General features: G+C 37.0%; 1 protein-coding gene across 2 annotated transcripts in view; it reads left to right on the top strand.

The window, feature by feature from the left end:
• LOC139125906 (allatostatin-A receptor-like) overlaps positions 1–14,958 on the top strand; it is a 111,209-nt gene extending 96,251 nt beyond the window's left edge. For both annotated transcript variants that reach the window (XM_070691990.1, XM_070691991.1), the window contains one exon: positions 12,949–14,958. In XM_070691990.1, coding sequence (XP_070548091.1) covers positions 12,955–14,139 — 1,185 coding nt within the window. In that variant the 5' untranslated portion in view covers positions 12,949–12,954 and the 3' untranslated portion in view covers positions 14,140–14,958. The remainder of the gene's footprint in view (positions 1–12,948) is intronic.
• The last annotated feature ends 3,843 nt before the right edge of the window (positions 14,959–18,801 follow it).

Below are 18,801 nucleotides of genomic sequence, written 5' to 3'. Positions count from 1 at the left end.
GATTGGTGATTTTCAAACATCACGATGAAAAAAAGCGGATCGTACTCTAATCACCACCCGGCAAAACGTGTCGCCAGCGGTGTATCGGATCTACCGTCCATGGAGATGATTTCTTGTACTTTCCCCAAAAGTCTCTTTTATCGAAATACACCAAAATTTTACTCAACTTCCCTGCTCACCGGCTACGCAATCAACACACACATCGCCCTTGGTGCAATTGAGAAGCAATGCACAGAGATAATTTCTAGTAATCACTCACATCAGGGTTTTTTCCCCGCTGGTCTCTTTATCAAAATATAGAATATGTTTACTAAATTTGAGGACCCGTTTTCTGTGCTTCCAATGGAGGACAACATGCAGCCTTATGATAAAATTGGTAGATTATGCAAAAGTTTATTGCTGTGCCTGAACTAGAGGACATTCCAATCCCGAATGAACCTCAAAATATTTTACATATCAACGGACAAGGTCATTTAACAATATTTAACATTTTAGACTTTGTTGAGTCAAAACATACTCAAACAGACAAGCGCCGCCAATTATTTCATACATACATACATACATACATACATACATACATACATACATACATACATACATACATACATACATACATACATACATACATACATGCATGCATGCATGCATGCATGCATGCATGCATGCATGCATGCATGCATGCATGCATACATACACATACACACACACATACATACATACATACATACATACATACATACATGCATGCATGCATGCATGCATGCATGCATGCATGCATGCATGCATACATACATACATACATACATACATACATACATACATACATACATACATACATACATACATACATACATACATACATACATACATACATACATACTTACACACATACACACATACATACATACATACATCATACATACATACATACATACATACATACATACATACATACATACATACATACATACATACATACATACATACATACATACATACATACATACATACATACATACATACATACATACATACATACATACATACATACAAACATACATACATACACATACAGCGTGGCACTCAATGACACATTCCTATCTTGTATAACGGTTTATTGAGACCAGTTTTCTCCGTTCAATTTCACAAATATTTAATTTTTGTCGTATATGTGATCACGAACATCTTGTCAATTACGTTTTTCATCAACATTCACGTCATTAAACGTCAGAATATGTCAGTTCAAAGGACTGCATCTGGTGGGTGATCGATGATTACGTACTTCGAAAGCGATCACCCTTTAATGAACTATTTTCACATCTCTAAACAGGTGTTATGATTTTAATTGCTAACCGCACTTCAAGGTGACATTGTTGACTAGCAAGGGCGTTCAGGATGATAGCAATAGTCACGTGTTCTATCCTAATTGCACATGGAACGACGTAGTCTAGAGGATAATCGGTACACTGAATTTTTATCTGCCGGCCGTTTTACTACTTATTTTACTCTCAGAATGTCGGGCGTTAAAACTTGGACAAAAATAAAACGCAACATGTCACCGGATTTTTATTGTCCATCTAAAGGCATGTATAGGGTACGTCGGCCGGCCGGTCCGAACGACATACTATTTTGACTTTCCACGTTGCCCCAACCAGCATATCTTTGCTGCAGATATTCCGGGAAAAACGTCAAAGACTCAAAATAATACCACTTACCATGACCGCCGTGAACACTTTAAGCGACAACATCGCAATTGTAGAGTGAAGTATTATTTGAAAGAGCCCAACGCCTTACATTCGTAAAAAATTAAGGTGGAGCTGCATGTTGCCACGACAGACTTTTCAAAACAATATTTCTCATCAAAGATGACAAGTAAACCCCCTCGTATTATATATATTCTAAAAGCAGAGACGCTAAAGTTTAGCATGGTAGCAGTGGTTTACTCGAAGGATGAAGCCGGTGTGTATTTCGGGTAAAAAAAAACAATTTTGGGATTTATGATAGAAATTAATTTAAGTAAAAAAATTGATGCTTTTTTCTGAAATGTAATATTTCACCTGAAAGAAGAGTATATGTACAAAAAGGACTATTATTTATTTTGCATTATCCATACTCATTCTGAGATGGCAAAGGTTGAAAAAGTGACAGTCATAGTGATTAAAATCATGATTAGCAAAATTAAAATAACTCTTATTTAAGATGTAAGAACTTTATTGCCAAACAAAATGGTCGTTAATAGCAGTTAGAGAGGATAATGTGAAAATTTTAGAAAATTTGACCAAGCCAGAGTGGAGTTAAATTTTGTGGAAATTTTCAAATTTGGAGGAAGAAGAAGCCAGGATATCGGGTGATTTGCATACATTTGCATAAATTACCACTTCTTTATCACGCAACCTACGACTGCTTGACAAGCTAAAAGGTGAACCCAACCAATATTTTAAGCTTCGGTTAACAAATTAATTAAAATTGAATGAATATTTGCTAAAAAGTGATTTTTTTAGCAAAATACGCTGTGTTGGCCTTAAATACATATTATATTTCCTAAACATTTTGAATCGATGAAAAGTTATTGTATGTAAATTAACGCCATAACAATCGTCGATATGTGATGCTTATTTATTAATAACTACAATTTGTACATCCAGAAAAATGAGGCCAGGGATATTGTAAAGAGAAAGTCTTAAAAAATTAAGTTCATCTACATTTTCAAACAACGAAAAACCCGCACTTTTGCGAAAACCAGGCGCTTTATCATTTTCAAGGGCGTAAGAGTCATAAATAGTAATATTATCAATAAATTTATTTAGAGCATAATAAGATAACAGAATTGTACAGGTCTGAGAAGTGATGTCCTTGGAAGATCTTACAATAAGGCCAAATAAAACGCAGTATGGTTGCGTGTGATGAAATATGTACGGTATGTCGAGTTTCAGTATTGCAAACGGTTTTCAACGCAGACTACAGCAGAATACGTAGCACACAAAGACTACGTAAATGTAATCTTGTTTCCCTCAAAACACACAAATCACATTAACATCCATTATAGGTAAGGCTGGTGACTCTTGTCCTATTGATTTTTTACAAGAACAGCCATTTCAATAACACGTTTGGCTTTTCTTGGTAGGACCTGAAAACAGTCGATATTTTCCCATCATGTCTATATAGCATACATATTGACATCAAACATGCTCCACGCTTCTACCACTATGGTTTACCCAAAACAAACTGTTACAAAGGTAATTGGAGACTTGTTTACTGGGAAGTGAGTTGAGCCAGTTAGACTATAATCGAAAATTCAGTGTTTGTTTTCTTTATCAACCAATTAAGTGCTGTCAATTGAACTGGGATCCACCCTAGAGTGGTATATTACCTCAATGCAGGTAGTATATTATGTGTCTGGTCTATACATGTAATATCACGTGGAATAAGTAGTCTGTGGCTATACAGATATAGTTGGTAAAAAGGTATGTCAACCAGATGAAGACCCATCATTTGTGGCAATGAAAACAAGCAGATTCAGTAGACTGATAAAAGAAAGGTCAAATGGATCCAAGCTATTTATGTCGTCCACATTGTACGTACACCGATACCTTTGTTATCGTGAGTGAGCACTTTTACTGCAATGGACGGGCTCGTCTCCCCTGTGGCGCAGGCCTAACAACATCATTTTCAAGTAAATTGGTCCTGAGAATTTATTACATTCAGATTTCTAATTCTTGACGAACTGATAGTTTTCTTATTTTGGGCGGGAAAGTACATAGCTTGAGATGAACAACAGCTGTGCTCTTTTTTCGACTTAATATCGTCTGCTAATATTGCGCGTCAAAAATAGCTATTTCACCAACTACTGCGTGCTGAGACAAGCAGCAACAAAGTGATTGATGGTCTCTGGCAAGCAATATGGTGAAGATGCCAATATCAGTTTACTCACTTATATTCTTAGTTCCATTCTGACCGTGACCTCTTGTCGTAGTTCATTAGGTCTCATTGCATGGCATGTAATGGAAACATCATGAGCGATTAACTATCCATCAATAGGGGTATGTTCTTATCAGAGAGCTCAAAATAGGAATAATCAGGTTGCAAATGGAGGAAGTTATTTCATTTTCCAATTCCATCACTGTTCTGAGTAAGACGATCACTTTTTGATGTTTTTGACGATTTTCTGGAAGAAAAATGTTCAACAAAACGAAGCTTTGACGCTGTTTGCGATGTCGACATGTGAAGTTGTCACGACAGCGATCTCAATTTACGATAATTGGCCCTAGGGACGATGATATTGATGTAACGATGAAGGGAAGGATAAGGAGGAAGATGGTGATGATAATGAAGATTATGTATATATATATATATATGTATATATATATATATATATATATATATATATTTGTATTTGTATGTCACAAATAGCACATGTAGCCTAAGAGATTATATATATATATATATATATATATATATATATATATATATTTGTATTTGTATGTCACAAATAGCACATGTAGCCTAAGAGATTATATATATATATATATATATATATATATATATATATATATATATAATCTCTTAGGCTACATGTGCTATTTGTGACATACAAACGACGCACCGTGCAAGGTACAACGAACATCTATGTAACAGAGAAAAGACAGCGTCGTTTCAGGTATACTACTACAACCTTGTTCATCACACATGCTTTCATATGAATATTAATAATGCTCCTATTTGGCGTAGCTACATCTTCAACAGTCACACACGGAACAGAAAGCAAGGCAAAGTCCTAGCGAGCCGTACTATGAGTCACACCGTCCCAGACACCGGTTTCTAACGCACAGTCTGACAGAAACCATTAAAACCAACATTAAATCAATTCAATTCGCTAGGAAATAATAGTGAAACGGTTTTAACAAATATTGCCGACGTGACTGACAAATTTACGTGTCTACGAATCTCTCCCGGGGGGCTTGTTTCTCATCTTTATTCTTATTGCTGAAGGATAGAAATTTAAAGAGCGCCTGTGTAAATGTTCGTGGGTTTAGTCGCTGAGGAAAATGTGTCGATAAAACTGTTTTATTCAAGGGTGTACAATTAGATTGTGGTACAATTTATTGGTCCAATTTTAAATCACTACATCACGTATTGTTTCTAGGTAGTGTTTCTACCCAGGACTTCATGTGCCGTACTTTGTATAGCAGACGATTTACACAATTCACTTCACTGACTTTAATATTTAAAAACTACCACTCATTGCTGTTTCCAAGCCAGACATTATTTATGATCATGTAAATTTTTGTCGACAAACACGCAAGTGTTTGGAGTGACAAGGTATTTAGTTTCTTCCAGGAGAGAGAATTTTAGACTTCTCGTCCAAACTTCTGCCCAGTGATTATATATGTTCCCCAATATGCAAATTAGGGGAAAATTCAGCGCTACCATTCAAAGAAAGGGAGTACCGATGCTGTGCGGATGACGCGCGCGCGCGAGCTTTCTTTATTCACATGACGAGAACCTTGCTGGATGATTTCAAGGTCCAATCGAGCGTATGTATATTCTCTCAGGTTCTCAGCTTACTGGATTAGAAACCTATATTGAATGCTTCGTCTTGTTCACGCAACCACAATCATTTATAAAAGCCAGGCGACGGCGCGATGCGTTCAAAAAAGCACCGACTCGTTGTCTCCTGGTCAGCGTGCGTGAAATGTTATCAGGTTGACCGACGAACAGATATAACTTACTTATCACCAATATTCGCATGTCAAATGGTTTATACAAGAACAGAGCGCCGAAGTTCGCGAGCGTTTGATTTATGTCTCGTTTTGACATTTTGATTAAAATCTTGATAAGAAAGGCTATTAGAGAGCATACAAAATTTATGTCTTCATTAAAACGTTGGTTCGGAGCGAGACATTCTGCAAATCTCTTCTAACGTTTTCAGTCCCATCCCATCAATTTTAATTGCACGCTGGAAGACTGTGGACGGTTTGTGGTTTCTTCGAGGACTTGCCTCCACAATGTATATCGGGAGATCAAGATCATTATCGTACACATCGGATACAGAATACATTTCCACGGCAAACGCCGACAAACTTAATTATACGGTCGAAAAGACTGGTCACAGAATTCAGCTACTTTAAATGTTTGCAGTGGCATGCATCGATAAATTTGGAAATTGATGATCACTGAATGGACTCTATAAAAAGGCGATGGAGTGTGTATGATTAATTTTTCATCCATCTTCTTTCTTCTTTTTTAACTCCGAGCGAAATAAAACAGTGCTCTATTTTTAACGACTCCGTTTTATTAACTTATTGCTCCGCCAGCATAAATTCATACAACGAAGCATGACAGAATACACTGAACATCCGCTATCAAAATAAAATCATAAATGCATTTTTTTTTCTGCTGGTCTACTTGCACTTCGAATCTCCAAGTTACAGGCACAAACGATGATTATTTATTTGTTCTCCACAATCCGTCAGAATGAGCTTTTGTACACGTGGAGACACGACAGATTCGACCGTTGGCGCGAGCGCTGTGTCGTTCAAGGACAGTGGGTGGTCGTATTACAACCACCTGGGCAAATCTGGAAAAGAAATTTAAGATACATTGACCTGGAGCCCTGCGATTGTCATATCAAGACAGGTGTTCAGATACGAACGATTGCTGTAATTCTCTGGCGACGACTTAACCAGTAACATTCTAGGCCTGTTTCGTTCCTTTATTTAATAAGTCTTCTGGCCTGGAATGACATAATTGACAGAAACTGTCTTCAATGTCTTTCAACACAGTGTGCAGTGTTGCCATACAAGCCCTTGTGTTTCGACCCCTGGCCAGCAGTGTTCCCATGAAAATCCACGGCGATAATGTTAATTCAACCACATTGTACACTACGACAACGCCGCCGCAGCTCCAAGCGGAGTTGAGTTGTACATAAGAAAATGCCAATGGCTAAATGTTCTCTGGACATCGTGCCGGCCATGGATACTTGATTTTCCTAGATTCATTCGGTGTGAGAGAGGAAGAGAATACACAGAACACGATTGGAACTAATTTGGGATAATTGGATTGGCAAAATTTCTCAAAAATTTTAGAAAATTGTCTAATATTACACCATATTTGCTTACCATCTTTAAGATTTTAATCAAAATTTACGATGCTGTTGAAATGTTATGAGTAAGAATCAGTGCATGATAGTATCTAATGCAATATTGTTCAAAACATATGAACAATATTCATATTTGAATGAAAATATGAGAGTTTGTCTGTAGTTTCTTCATTACTGAAACAATAGTAATAATTTCAGTTTGTCACTTTTCGTCGACCAAAATGAAGCTTTTCGATTGATTTACAGTTAAGTCAGTCGAGGTCATTTAAAATGTGCCCTGACTCAATTTAATGTTTATGAAGCCTTAAATTCAGGAAAAAGTCAGGGGCATTTCAATAGTGCCCTGACTTAAAAGCCGTCAAGTAGTAAAATTTTACGCATTTTGTCTCAGTTCTGTAGTACATTTACAGAAAAATGAACTTTTTTCATGAAAATGAATCCGATGAAAGAGTTATGCAATAATCGTTGTGTTTTCGTTGTTTTGTTCGATGAGAACAATATTTCAAATTTTACACTATTCAATGATTTTGTAAAATTTCAGCTGTAAAAATTTCGATTTCGTTACATTTCCCTAATAATTACTCCCATCCAATTTTCCCAAATTAGTTCCAATCGTGTTACAGACAGACAGACAGACAGACAGACAGACAGACAAAGACACAAGGAGAGATCTAATACATATATGAGAACTCAGCTCGAAGCCAGAACCCTTCTAGGTGTTATTTTATGAGGCTTAGCCTTAGCTTGCAATCGCTAAGGTAACTATCAAGAATAAAAAAGACACCGATGAACTATAAAAATGGTCAAAATAGTATCTTTATGGTCATTAAACTTGTACTTAGCCTGTAAAGACAGACACTTTCTGGTCCGTCAACGTTAAACAAATTATCTTATGAATATACCTTGAGGATTCCAAAATTTCCAGTGGCTTATTTCCAAATCAAAAGTTTCTTTCCCTTAAACGCCACAAGGAGTGAAACACTAAAGTTAACACGTTTAACAAATAATCAGCTATAGTATGTGCAAATCAAAGCTTGTAATGCTTTCTGCAAGTAAAGAAAAATACAAAGAAACAAACATACACAAAAATATATAGACATACATAAATACATACATACATACATACATACATACATACATACATACATACATACATACATACATACATACATACATACATACATACATACATACATACAGATATACGTACATACATACATACATACATACATACATACATACATACATACATACATACATACATACATACATACATACATACATACATACATACATACATATGAATATATATATATATAAATATATATATACATACATACGTACATACATACATACATACATACATACATACATACATACATACATACATACAGAGAGAGACAGAAAGACATACGTACGTACGTACGTACATACATACATACATACATACATACATATATATATATATATATATATATATATATAAATATATATATATATATATATATATATATATATATATATATATATATATATATATATATATATATATATATATATATAGGTAAGCAATTTTCTTGGGAAGAAACTATATAAAAATAACAATGAAAACGTTAAAGTCTAAATAAATTTCTACTGAAAGTTACAGTGAGCAGAATAAAGCATCTGGTATACTAATCTGGTCAAAACATAGCTCATATTAAATTACCTTAAGCTGCAACAGAGACGAGTCGCAGCACAATTACGAAGGCAATAATTAAGTTTAAAGTTGGACATTGACAGTCAACGACCGTCAAACTGGCTACAAGCAACGATATATGAAAGTAATATTTTCCCACGAAGGGGTGTGTGTGTGTGTTGGTACGTATATATATATATATATATATATATATATATATATATATATATATATATATATATATATATATATATATATATATATATATATGTATATATATGTATGTATATATATGTATATATATATGTATGTATGTATGTATGTATGTATGTATGTATGTATATATATGTATGTATGTATGTTAAGAGAGAGAGAGAGAGAGAGAGAGAGAGAGAGAGAGAGAGAGAGAGAGAGAGAGAGAGAGAGAGAGGGGGGGGAATAAAGTGTCGACACTCGATCTAGAGCAAAGTCACACAGCCGGCGAGGTCTGTATCATTCCCAGGTAATGCGATTTGACACATTGTTTTGCTGATCTCAGAACGAATCCCCGGTTTTGTAAATTTCTCTAACTAAACCATGGGTCTCCTCCGAGATTGTTTTATTGTTACCATAAAAGTCCGCGATTCGGCGATGTCGAGACCACCGAGGCAATAAAAAATAATGTGAGAAGGAGTCGTTTTCCCAGAGGTCTACTCAAAGTTCTCCTAGTCAAACGTTAACATCAACCAGAAACACTTAAATTGGTCGCAAATCTGTTATCTGATCAAAGTCTAGTCAAAAGTAATACGACACGATTTGTTTTGCCCAGTCACACTGGGATGTAACCGATATTTATGTCCTTTTTTCATGGGAGGTATCCACTCAAATTCTTAGCCACGGCTTCTTGTTCTACACCCAAGAGCATTGGATGTGAGTTTGTCCAGACCTCTGAGTAGCTTGGACGAGTCGCTGGTGTACATGATATTACTTCCAATCTTCTTTCGGACATGTGACGAATACATCAAAGCACAAGGCAGGTGAACAGAATGAAGAGATTTTATGGCCGTGGTATGCCAAAACACTGATGCTCATACGAAAATTCCCGGCTATCACACTCCCCCTTGAAACCTCTGGTTTTCTCCTTTCCATTCATCAACTTTGCTGCTGATTTTAATACGGACAACTTGGTAAATTAAATTTCGATGGCGTGTAGCATGAAACGAGATACGGGCGCAATCCAAATCATATTACGATAACAAATAATATCGACACAATTTATGAAACGCTATAAAAAGAGCGAGCATTAATAATCCAAATACACAATTACCAAATACCTACACAATGTCAAAAGACGTCGAACTAACTACACGAAATTCGAGATTTATTTGTCCTAATGGCCCCGTGAAAGACAACCGAACGTATTGCAATCACAGCTCTGACGTGCTAATAACGGAAGCCAAGAAAAATACGATATTAAAGATTGATTTGAAAGGCAATCAACGTAGGCAAACAAAACAGTATGTGATATAAGCATGTCCTCAAATTGACTCTAGATTTACTGTTTGGTGTCAGTGCCACCATAGGTTTTTTTTTCAATTTTTAAAAACCTCGTGTGTGTTAACGTAACATTGAAGATTTATCATACACGTCCAGGGGTCGTTTTAAACACGGAGATAAAGCGAGGCATAGAAATAACTTAATAAACTCAATATGCAGGCTGAGAGATTCATTTCAGATCGAAGAACGGCAGATAGAAGTTCTTGGTAACAGCTCAAAGGTGCTCCTGTAAGACCCCCTTCTATATGCACTGGTCGTGTAGTCATGAAATCCTAAAACAGACATACCAGTTATGACAGACTTTAGTACCCTTATGCAACTTGTCAATCTGAGAGACCTATCTATAGCAGATGTGCAAATGTGCATCAACTGTTATGACATCTGTAATATATATATATATATATATATATATATATATATATATATATATATATATATATATATATATATATATATATATATATCGCTGTATACAGATTTCATCGTGGGAAATTAGTGCTTGATGCGGAAAGCAGAGCGTTATAACTTATAACACAAAAAACTCCGAGTACAAAGTAAACATATCTGTTACAGCATGCATGAAACTTAACTTAACAAAAATTATTACTTTGTACTTGAAGTAATTTGTGTTATGTATATATATATATATATATATATATATATATATATATATATATATATATATATATATATATATATATATATATACAGAAACATTCCTTCGATATCTGACATTTATCATCGGCATGAATATTGATTTAAACATGATATCGTTCTTGATATGTTTCCTGTGATATAGGACAGCTTGCCACCTAAGGCATATTAAGTATTTATAACTGAACGTGGCGGGTACCAGCTTCTGCCAACGGGAATATTTGCATTTTGCAATGCCAGTCGTAAATGGACATGTACTGCCATTCTGAACAACGCCCATACCCATCGTTTTGTTCATTGGGGCATATTTTCCAAAAACATACGGAATGAACTGCGTAAGTTCTGAAACAAAGTTCTAACCTGTCTCGAAAATTAATACTCTCACAAAGAAATAATTCTTGGAGACAGAGAATGGTCAATACTGTTAAATCATAGTGTTAAGGAAATACAGATATAAGTGTAAACCTAAGAAAGAACGTCCTAGCACTCAGCTTTTAAAGATAGACTGATATTAAATGTATACAAAAGTCAAAATTGACAATTTCTGAAAGAAAAGGCACTATGTCGAGACTTTGCTATAGATTGTTCCTTACATTAAACACTGCACCTGACACATATTCTGTTATTTTTAAGTTTTTTAAGTGGTATGATGATGACCTTGTCTTTTCTGTCGCTATAGTGCCTGCTTTTGTCTGAGTATTTTCATGTCTGTCTTTAAAAAGTGAAATTTAACCAAATTTACTTTAGAGATCTATTTACACTATCATGAGAGCTGAGAGATATGTAGGGATTTTGCTCTCTTTAGCCACAGTTTTCGTTCCTTTTTCTTGGCCTATTTTCAATGAAAACTTTAACAAAACAACGCCCACAATCCGTTATGCATAATACAAACGTGCCACTAATGTTCATAATAAGCCCTTGGACATCCACGGTTCTAGTTTTTCTTACATTGTCTCCCTTTATAAGAAACGACCCATGCGTTGCGGGGTACCCAAGTAAAAATTTAATGGAAAGTACAAGATGACACTGAAGATCTCGTATGTCTACTTTTCAGGTGACGAAACGTAAAAATATTTTCGTCACAAAATGAAATTATGAATGCATTAGATAAACAATAAACATGATATGATATGATATACTATGATATGATATGATATGATATGATATGATACTATAATATAAAAAATGTAACATAATATACCTATGAACGTATAAGTGTGCAATACATCATAGGCAAGAGGTTAGGGATATCTATGAAGGTATGCGTGTATTGATCTATCTATCTATCTGTCTAAAGTATCGTTCTATCAATGTCTCTTTCTGTCTATCTCCCTAGCTAGCTATCACTGTCTATATGTACATACGAGGTTTTACTGCATGTCTGTCGTTCTGTCTAATATATGCCTACTTACCTATCTCCTCACCTAATTCTTCTCCCACCTCCCGATACTGTTTGGTATGTAAAATTAAGTTTCGAATTTGAGTATTATTATTACTGAACTTGTCATATATATTGCTGATATGTAGATTTGTGTTTACAAAAAGACCATCGGGTTCATGTTTTGAAGACATTGGCAGTTGAGGTAGGACAGAAGATAAAAGTAGAGCTGCGGAGTACGGGACTGTTTTCGAAGTTTACATAATTTAATGTGTAATATAATGTAGGTTACAAAGCGAAGGGTTTCCTGGGAAATGTACAAGGTTTTGCATAAGATATTCCGTTCCCTTATTTGGAAATTCATCGAATTCACTCGCACGCGAAAACTCGGCCACTCATTTTTCTGATATACGTTCGCGCCGGGTTTGTTCGTTGATTGTTTCTCTCCTCCGGTCTGCGCACGTAGGATTTATAGGTCCAGCTGCGGCGGTTTTACCGCCAATAGCCTGGATACCGACGACAAAGATGCGCCAACCCCTAAGTATGCTCTCAATCTAGATGCATTCGATCTAACACCGGCTTTGCCTTCTCTCCCACACACAGGTGGCCATGGTGACGACGGACTACACGCTGGTGTCTCCCAGCGCGGTGGCCGATACTGGACAGGTGGATGTGGACGACGTAACGTACAACGACACTTTCATTCTGACTGCGGCTGATATCGCCGGGCTGTTGTACTCCAGCACGGAAACGATGCTCATCTGCGTTTTGATGCCCATAGTGTTCATCATTGGCGTTCTGGGCAACTCACTCACCATCTACGTGTTCATCCGTGGACGGGGGATGCAAAGCGTCACCAATATGCTTCTGGTCAACCTGGCGATTGCCGACATACTCTTTCTCCTTGTGTCCGTGGCGCCCAAGTTCTACAGTTATATCAGCGTTCCGGTGCCCCTGGTCAACGACTACATACTGCTCGGAGAGGTGGGCTGCAAGGGGTTGACTTACCTTTCAGGCGTTACGGTCGCTGTCTCTTGCGTGACAATACTCATTCTCGCCGTGGAGAAGTACCTCGCCATCCGTTGGTACGTGAAATTCCGAGTCTATCGAACGACGACAAATGTTTTAATAGTGTGTGTGGTGGTGTGGCTGTTTTGTCTGATCTATATGATACCGGATACCATATTTATGTTCACGTACGAGGTGGCCCTACCCTGGCCGGAGTCTTACACGAACCTTACGGCAATGCCGCCGTCCTTTATGGTGTGCAGCGCAGAAGTCGAAGACTCGAAGTTTTACACGATTTACTATCCGGTCGGACAGGTTTTCTTTCTCGGAATGATTCCCGCACTGCTTTGCATCTATCTTTGCATACTGATGAGGCTGTTAAAGACCGAGCGCTCGAGTAAGACCCTGACGGCCAAGGCGTCTTACCGGGCCAAGAAACAGCTAATCCGAATGCTGGTGGCGACCACGGCCGTGTTCATCGTCTGCATCGCCCCTTACAGGATTCTAGCGTTCTGTATATTCTACAAGGTTAGAATCTCGCGCGGCGTGCAGTACTACCTGTTGAACATTTCTCGGACTCTGACGTACATCAACTCAGCGGCTAACCCCATCATATACACGGCGCTGTGCGACAGGTACCGGCAGGCGTTCAAAGACACCCTGCTCGCCTGTCTTCCGAAGAGACTCTACAACCCAGCCGATCACAATACGAACGACGTCAACGGGGTCACCATGACGACGCTGTCCACTCGCCGAATAAGCCGGTGCAAGAAAGCGGATGCATAATGTTCGGCGAGGAATGAAAAACCAAAGAGCGGAGACAGAGAATGTAACTTTCACGCAAACTAGCAGACGAAAAAAACACACACCAACTCGATCACATTATCACCATGTCGCAGTATTTTCCGGCTGTGTGTAGTTTTGTGAATATCAACGTAACAAAAATCGGTGGGCAGAATTTATCGGCTTATCAGAAAAACTGAAAATAAAGACTAAAATTCTGACAAATATCAAAACTAATACCTGTAGTACGGACGACCAGTGCGGAAGACGTTGACAAACTTGTGTCATGTCATAAAATCAATAAAATATAGACGCTGCAGCCGCTCAGACCATACCTTTTTAATGAAGTTTCAAATAGATTCTACGATAGCCAGTATCAGCTCTTTTTTCTATGACTATACACAGTTTTACAGTAACAAGGCGTGCTTTCTTGCAGTCTTCAATTGATGAAGGACGCCCTTTGCTCCCTAGGACCTAAAACAGTCTACAAGAATCAGATTGGGCCTCTGTTCAAGACGCCCATATAATGTTCGCTTGGAGCACGAAAGCGCGCCGTGGCCTGCCACGCACGGATATTACCTTTATTAATTAACTCTGCGTTGTACGAACATCCCGGCGTGCAGGCAAGACATCAATCAAGGAATGCAGGAGTGACCAAGACGACGTCAGGCGGGAGGTGCAGCCATAATGCTTGCCGTGAAACTACGCAAGAACCTTACAACTCTTTCAAGGAAATCAAAGCCGGACCCCGTGACGATGTGATACTATGACAAGCAGGACGCCCGCAGCGACCACATTTTCCCGCCACATTAGGTTGACTTGAGTATTGAGTATGTTTGGTTTGTTGAACTAATTATTATTAATATATATATATATATATATATATATATATAATATATATATATATATATATATATATATATATGTGTGTGTGTGTGTGTGTGTGTGGGACGCGGGTTCGAATCCGATTAAGGTTATTATTTCAAGCCCCAACGAATTGCAGTGTATAGACAATGAGATGTAGTTGTGTAATTTTTTCAAATTATGTATATAATATATATATATTATATTATTTTTTTCAAATTATATATATATATATATATATATATATATATATATATATATGTGCTGTTCACATTTATTTATTGAGAGGTGCTTATACTTCTTCATGATTGCGATTCAAATAGCTTCATTAATATTTCATAAATGCGAAAATTGAACTTGTAAAGTATTTGGGTCACATATGTAAATATTCTTTGCACGTTTGTAGCTTAAGATGCAGCATAGGTCTCACCAGAGCATGTTCGAAACCACAAAGTCTTGAAGTTCATTCTCAGATAAGCAAAGTCACAGAATGCGAAATCATTTGGTCGAAAAAGAATTAGTGGAAACGATCCGAATGAGAGAAACTAACATCTTTATGTCACATTTGGCGCACATTTGGCGCACATTCTGTGTATGTGAAATGCCACTGCAATATAGAGGCACAGTCATTGCTTATGCGCATGCCTGTAGCAGTAACATGTCAAAGGTTCTGCGAGGCTAAACTTTTAGAAATAAACTAACGTAGATTTTATACATTTTTCATCGTTGCCAACCAATGAACAAGGTCGTTACATGCCAACCAATGAACAAGGTCGTTACAATGCACAATCTTGTACATAATTCACATGATGAGAAGATATCTTCATAGTAATTTGTTTTCCACTTTATAAAGTCTGACGTAGCTGACATACCAAGTGTATAGTATTTTTAACACCAAGGATATATATTTTTCTGACAGTCGTTTTTTCTTGAAGAGAAAGTTTTTGTGTGAAAAAAAAAACAGAACCGTGTTTAAAATACACGGGTTACTTTCCTCCTCTGGCCAACCTAGAGTACAATTTGGTTAAAGCTTTAACGATAATAACTTAAGAGAGTTTTTACAGTGTATCTGCTTCTTTCACTGTGTTATCAGCTGTATATACGTAACGTGATGACATTTTGGACTACCAAACTGCCCGACGTCCAGTAATGCTCTGTGACTTTTGATAGCTCTTGCCGCGCTGTTGTGAGTAGTATAAGTATTTGTCTGCGACATTCTTCTTTCGTATCATGGGAAGGAATTGGTTATATATATATATATATATATATATATATTATATATATATAATATATATATATATATATATATATATATATATATTATATATGCACATAATATACATATACACGCGCTATATATGTATATGTATATATGCACATAATATACATGAATGTAGTATGTACACGATATATATATATATATATATATATATATATATATATATATATATATATATATATATATATATATATATATATATATATATATATATATATATATATAAAGTGTGGATACACTGTGAAATTAAACCGAGTGTCAATTGAAAATACTGATAATTAATTGGAAACACAATGATCAAATTTTAATCATACGCTTGTAGCTATTATTGTTATTGACGTTCGTACATTGGTCACACTGAACTCTTTTTTCACATTACGGATTAACATTGCGCTTATATATGTAAATCTATGACCATGCTATCCATGAAGGTGATATGCCTCACAATGCAAGGCGAAGTTCACTGCGTCAACTTGCAGCTTTCAAGATGATGCTGGTCGACTTATGTGGTAGTCCTATTTGAACTTGGCACAGTGCTACGTTTTTTTTAATACCGTTCACTAAGTAGTCTTGTAACAAAAGCGCAATCTCGATGTAAACGTTCAAACACACATCAAAATATAAGCAGCTTTTGTTTCGTAAAAATTCAACGGAGTCCTTAAACTTATTGTATTCTTAACTGCATGTACTGAACACCTTGATAATGCACTCTGATATTTGAACTCCAAACAATTTAACATTTCTGGTTATGACAAGTTTCAGAATAGAACCAAGCCAAACAATTGCCAAGCGTCGTTATAGATTCTTTTTTGTACGACTGTGTGTGCACGCCGACTAAAATGTCAGTGATTGCGTCATACCACTCGTCGCTCCCTCTCTTGTGGTAAAGGGAGGTCTTGCCGGGACCTTCGCTATGCCCCGCAGATATTTTTCGAACGCTCGACCCTAGACCAGATGAAGCTGTCACCCGCGGGCTTTATCAATCGCGAACGCCAGGTTGATGGAGCTGTACACTGTGATTTATGCGCCAGGCCGCTGAAGCGAGCTTCATTCCACGTCCAACACGTCAAGTCCAGGAAGACGTTCATTAGAGAAAATGCCTGGCCTGGAATTACTTCACCAACTTTGCTCATCCATGTGGAATAGTGAAATGTGGCCCCTTCGCTGACGTGTATTAATGTTTCAATAAAAAGGATTTTAAGTGTTTTACTCGACTCACGGCTCGATTTATCACTGAAGAGTATCTAGGTATAAATGTTGATGTTTCCTACTACAGAAGTTAATTTACTAGCTCCCACAGTCCTCTCTCTATCTCTGTCTCTCTGAGTCAGATCACGTTTACAACTTTAGTCTGATTGATTTTGCCTCTTAACCACTAACCATACTTCCTGTTTATAGAGTCGACAAGACATCGACATGTGAATGAGCATATGTAATGTTCTTTCTTAGGTACTCTTGTATGATATTGAATGTTGATAGTACTTGTGTTTACCTGACGCCAGGTGGAGAACGCTGGTATTGAGAATAAGTGTAAGAGATTTGACGGTGGCTGCTCGATTCTCTCTCTCTCTCTCTCTCTCTCTCTCTCTCTCTCTCTCTCTCTCTCTCTCTCTCTCTCTCTCTCTCTCTCTCTATCTATCTATCTATCTATCTATCTATCTATCTATCTATCTATCTATCTATCTATCTATCTATCTATCTATCCATCTATCTATCTCTATCTATCTATCTATCTATCTATCTATCTATCTATCTATCTATCTATCTATCTATCTACCTACCTACCTACCTACCTTGCAATTTTTACATCGGAAATGTTAGTTCACACCGAAGCGATTCGAGCAGCTATTCAAATTTGTAGACTCAATGTCACGAAGGAGTTGCATTATTCAAAGTCTGAACTTTAAATGAGTCACCGGATTCCAAAAATATGCCATTTAACGATAGGCTAATTCGACTTGAAGACTGTCAAACAGCACACAACTTAGATGGCATGGATATTTACCTCAAATCGCTGAAAACTCAAATTCTGTAAATTGCAACAGTAGGTCTGGTTACAGGCACTCGAACTTGTACGAAGTGGAAGCCGTCACAGAATATTCTCTAAATTGTGTCTTTTAATCAATTGTACATACACTTGCACATGCGCAAAGAGAGATCAGATCTGGCGCACGTTCGAAATGTATGGTAAGAGATGTAAGCCATCATTGATGTACAGTGCGTGCAAGCCCTGCTGTGACGGTTGTTCTAACAGGCTGTGCCGGCCTCAGATAAGCTGGAAGTCACCAACTGTTATCACAATGTCAAACTCTCATCAATTTCAAGTACATTTTAAAACGTCAGAGCCGTCTAATAGGTAAACTGCGACAAGTTTTGTGTCATTATTGCAATTGTAGTTTTGTTTCTTTTAGTCACCGCCAATCTTCAAGACGATTTTGTGCGCATGTGTCAAGGCATGCAAGAAAGAAAACGCTGATTGGGAGGAAAAGATGAACATTGAACGATGTAACTTCTTCCATACG

This window comes from Ptychodera flava (genome assembly GCF_041260155.1).
Source record: "Ptychodera flava strain L36383 chromosome 3 unlocalized genomic scaffold, AS_Pfla_20210202 Scaffold_26__1_contigs__length_13983176_pilon, whole genome shotgun sequence".
Classification (NCBI taxonomy): Eukaryota; Metazoa; Hemichordata; class Enteropneusta; family Ptychoderidae; genus Ptychodera; species Ptychodera flava.
Note: the sequence above shows the minus strand (reverse complement) of the source record. Positions and strands in the feature narration are given on the sequence as shown.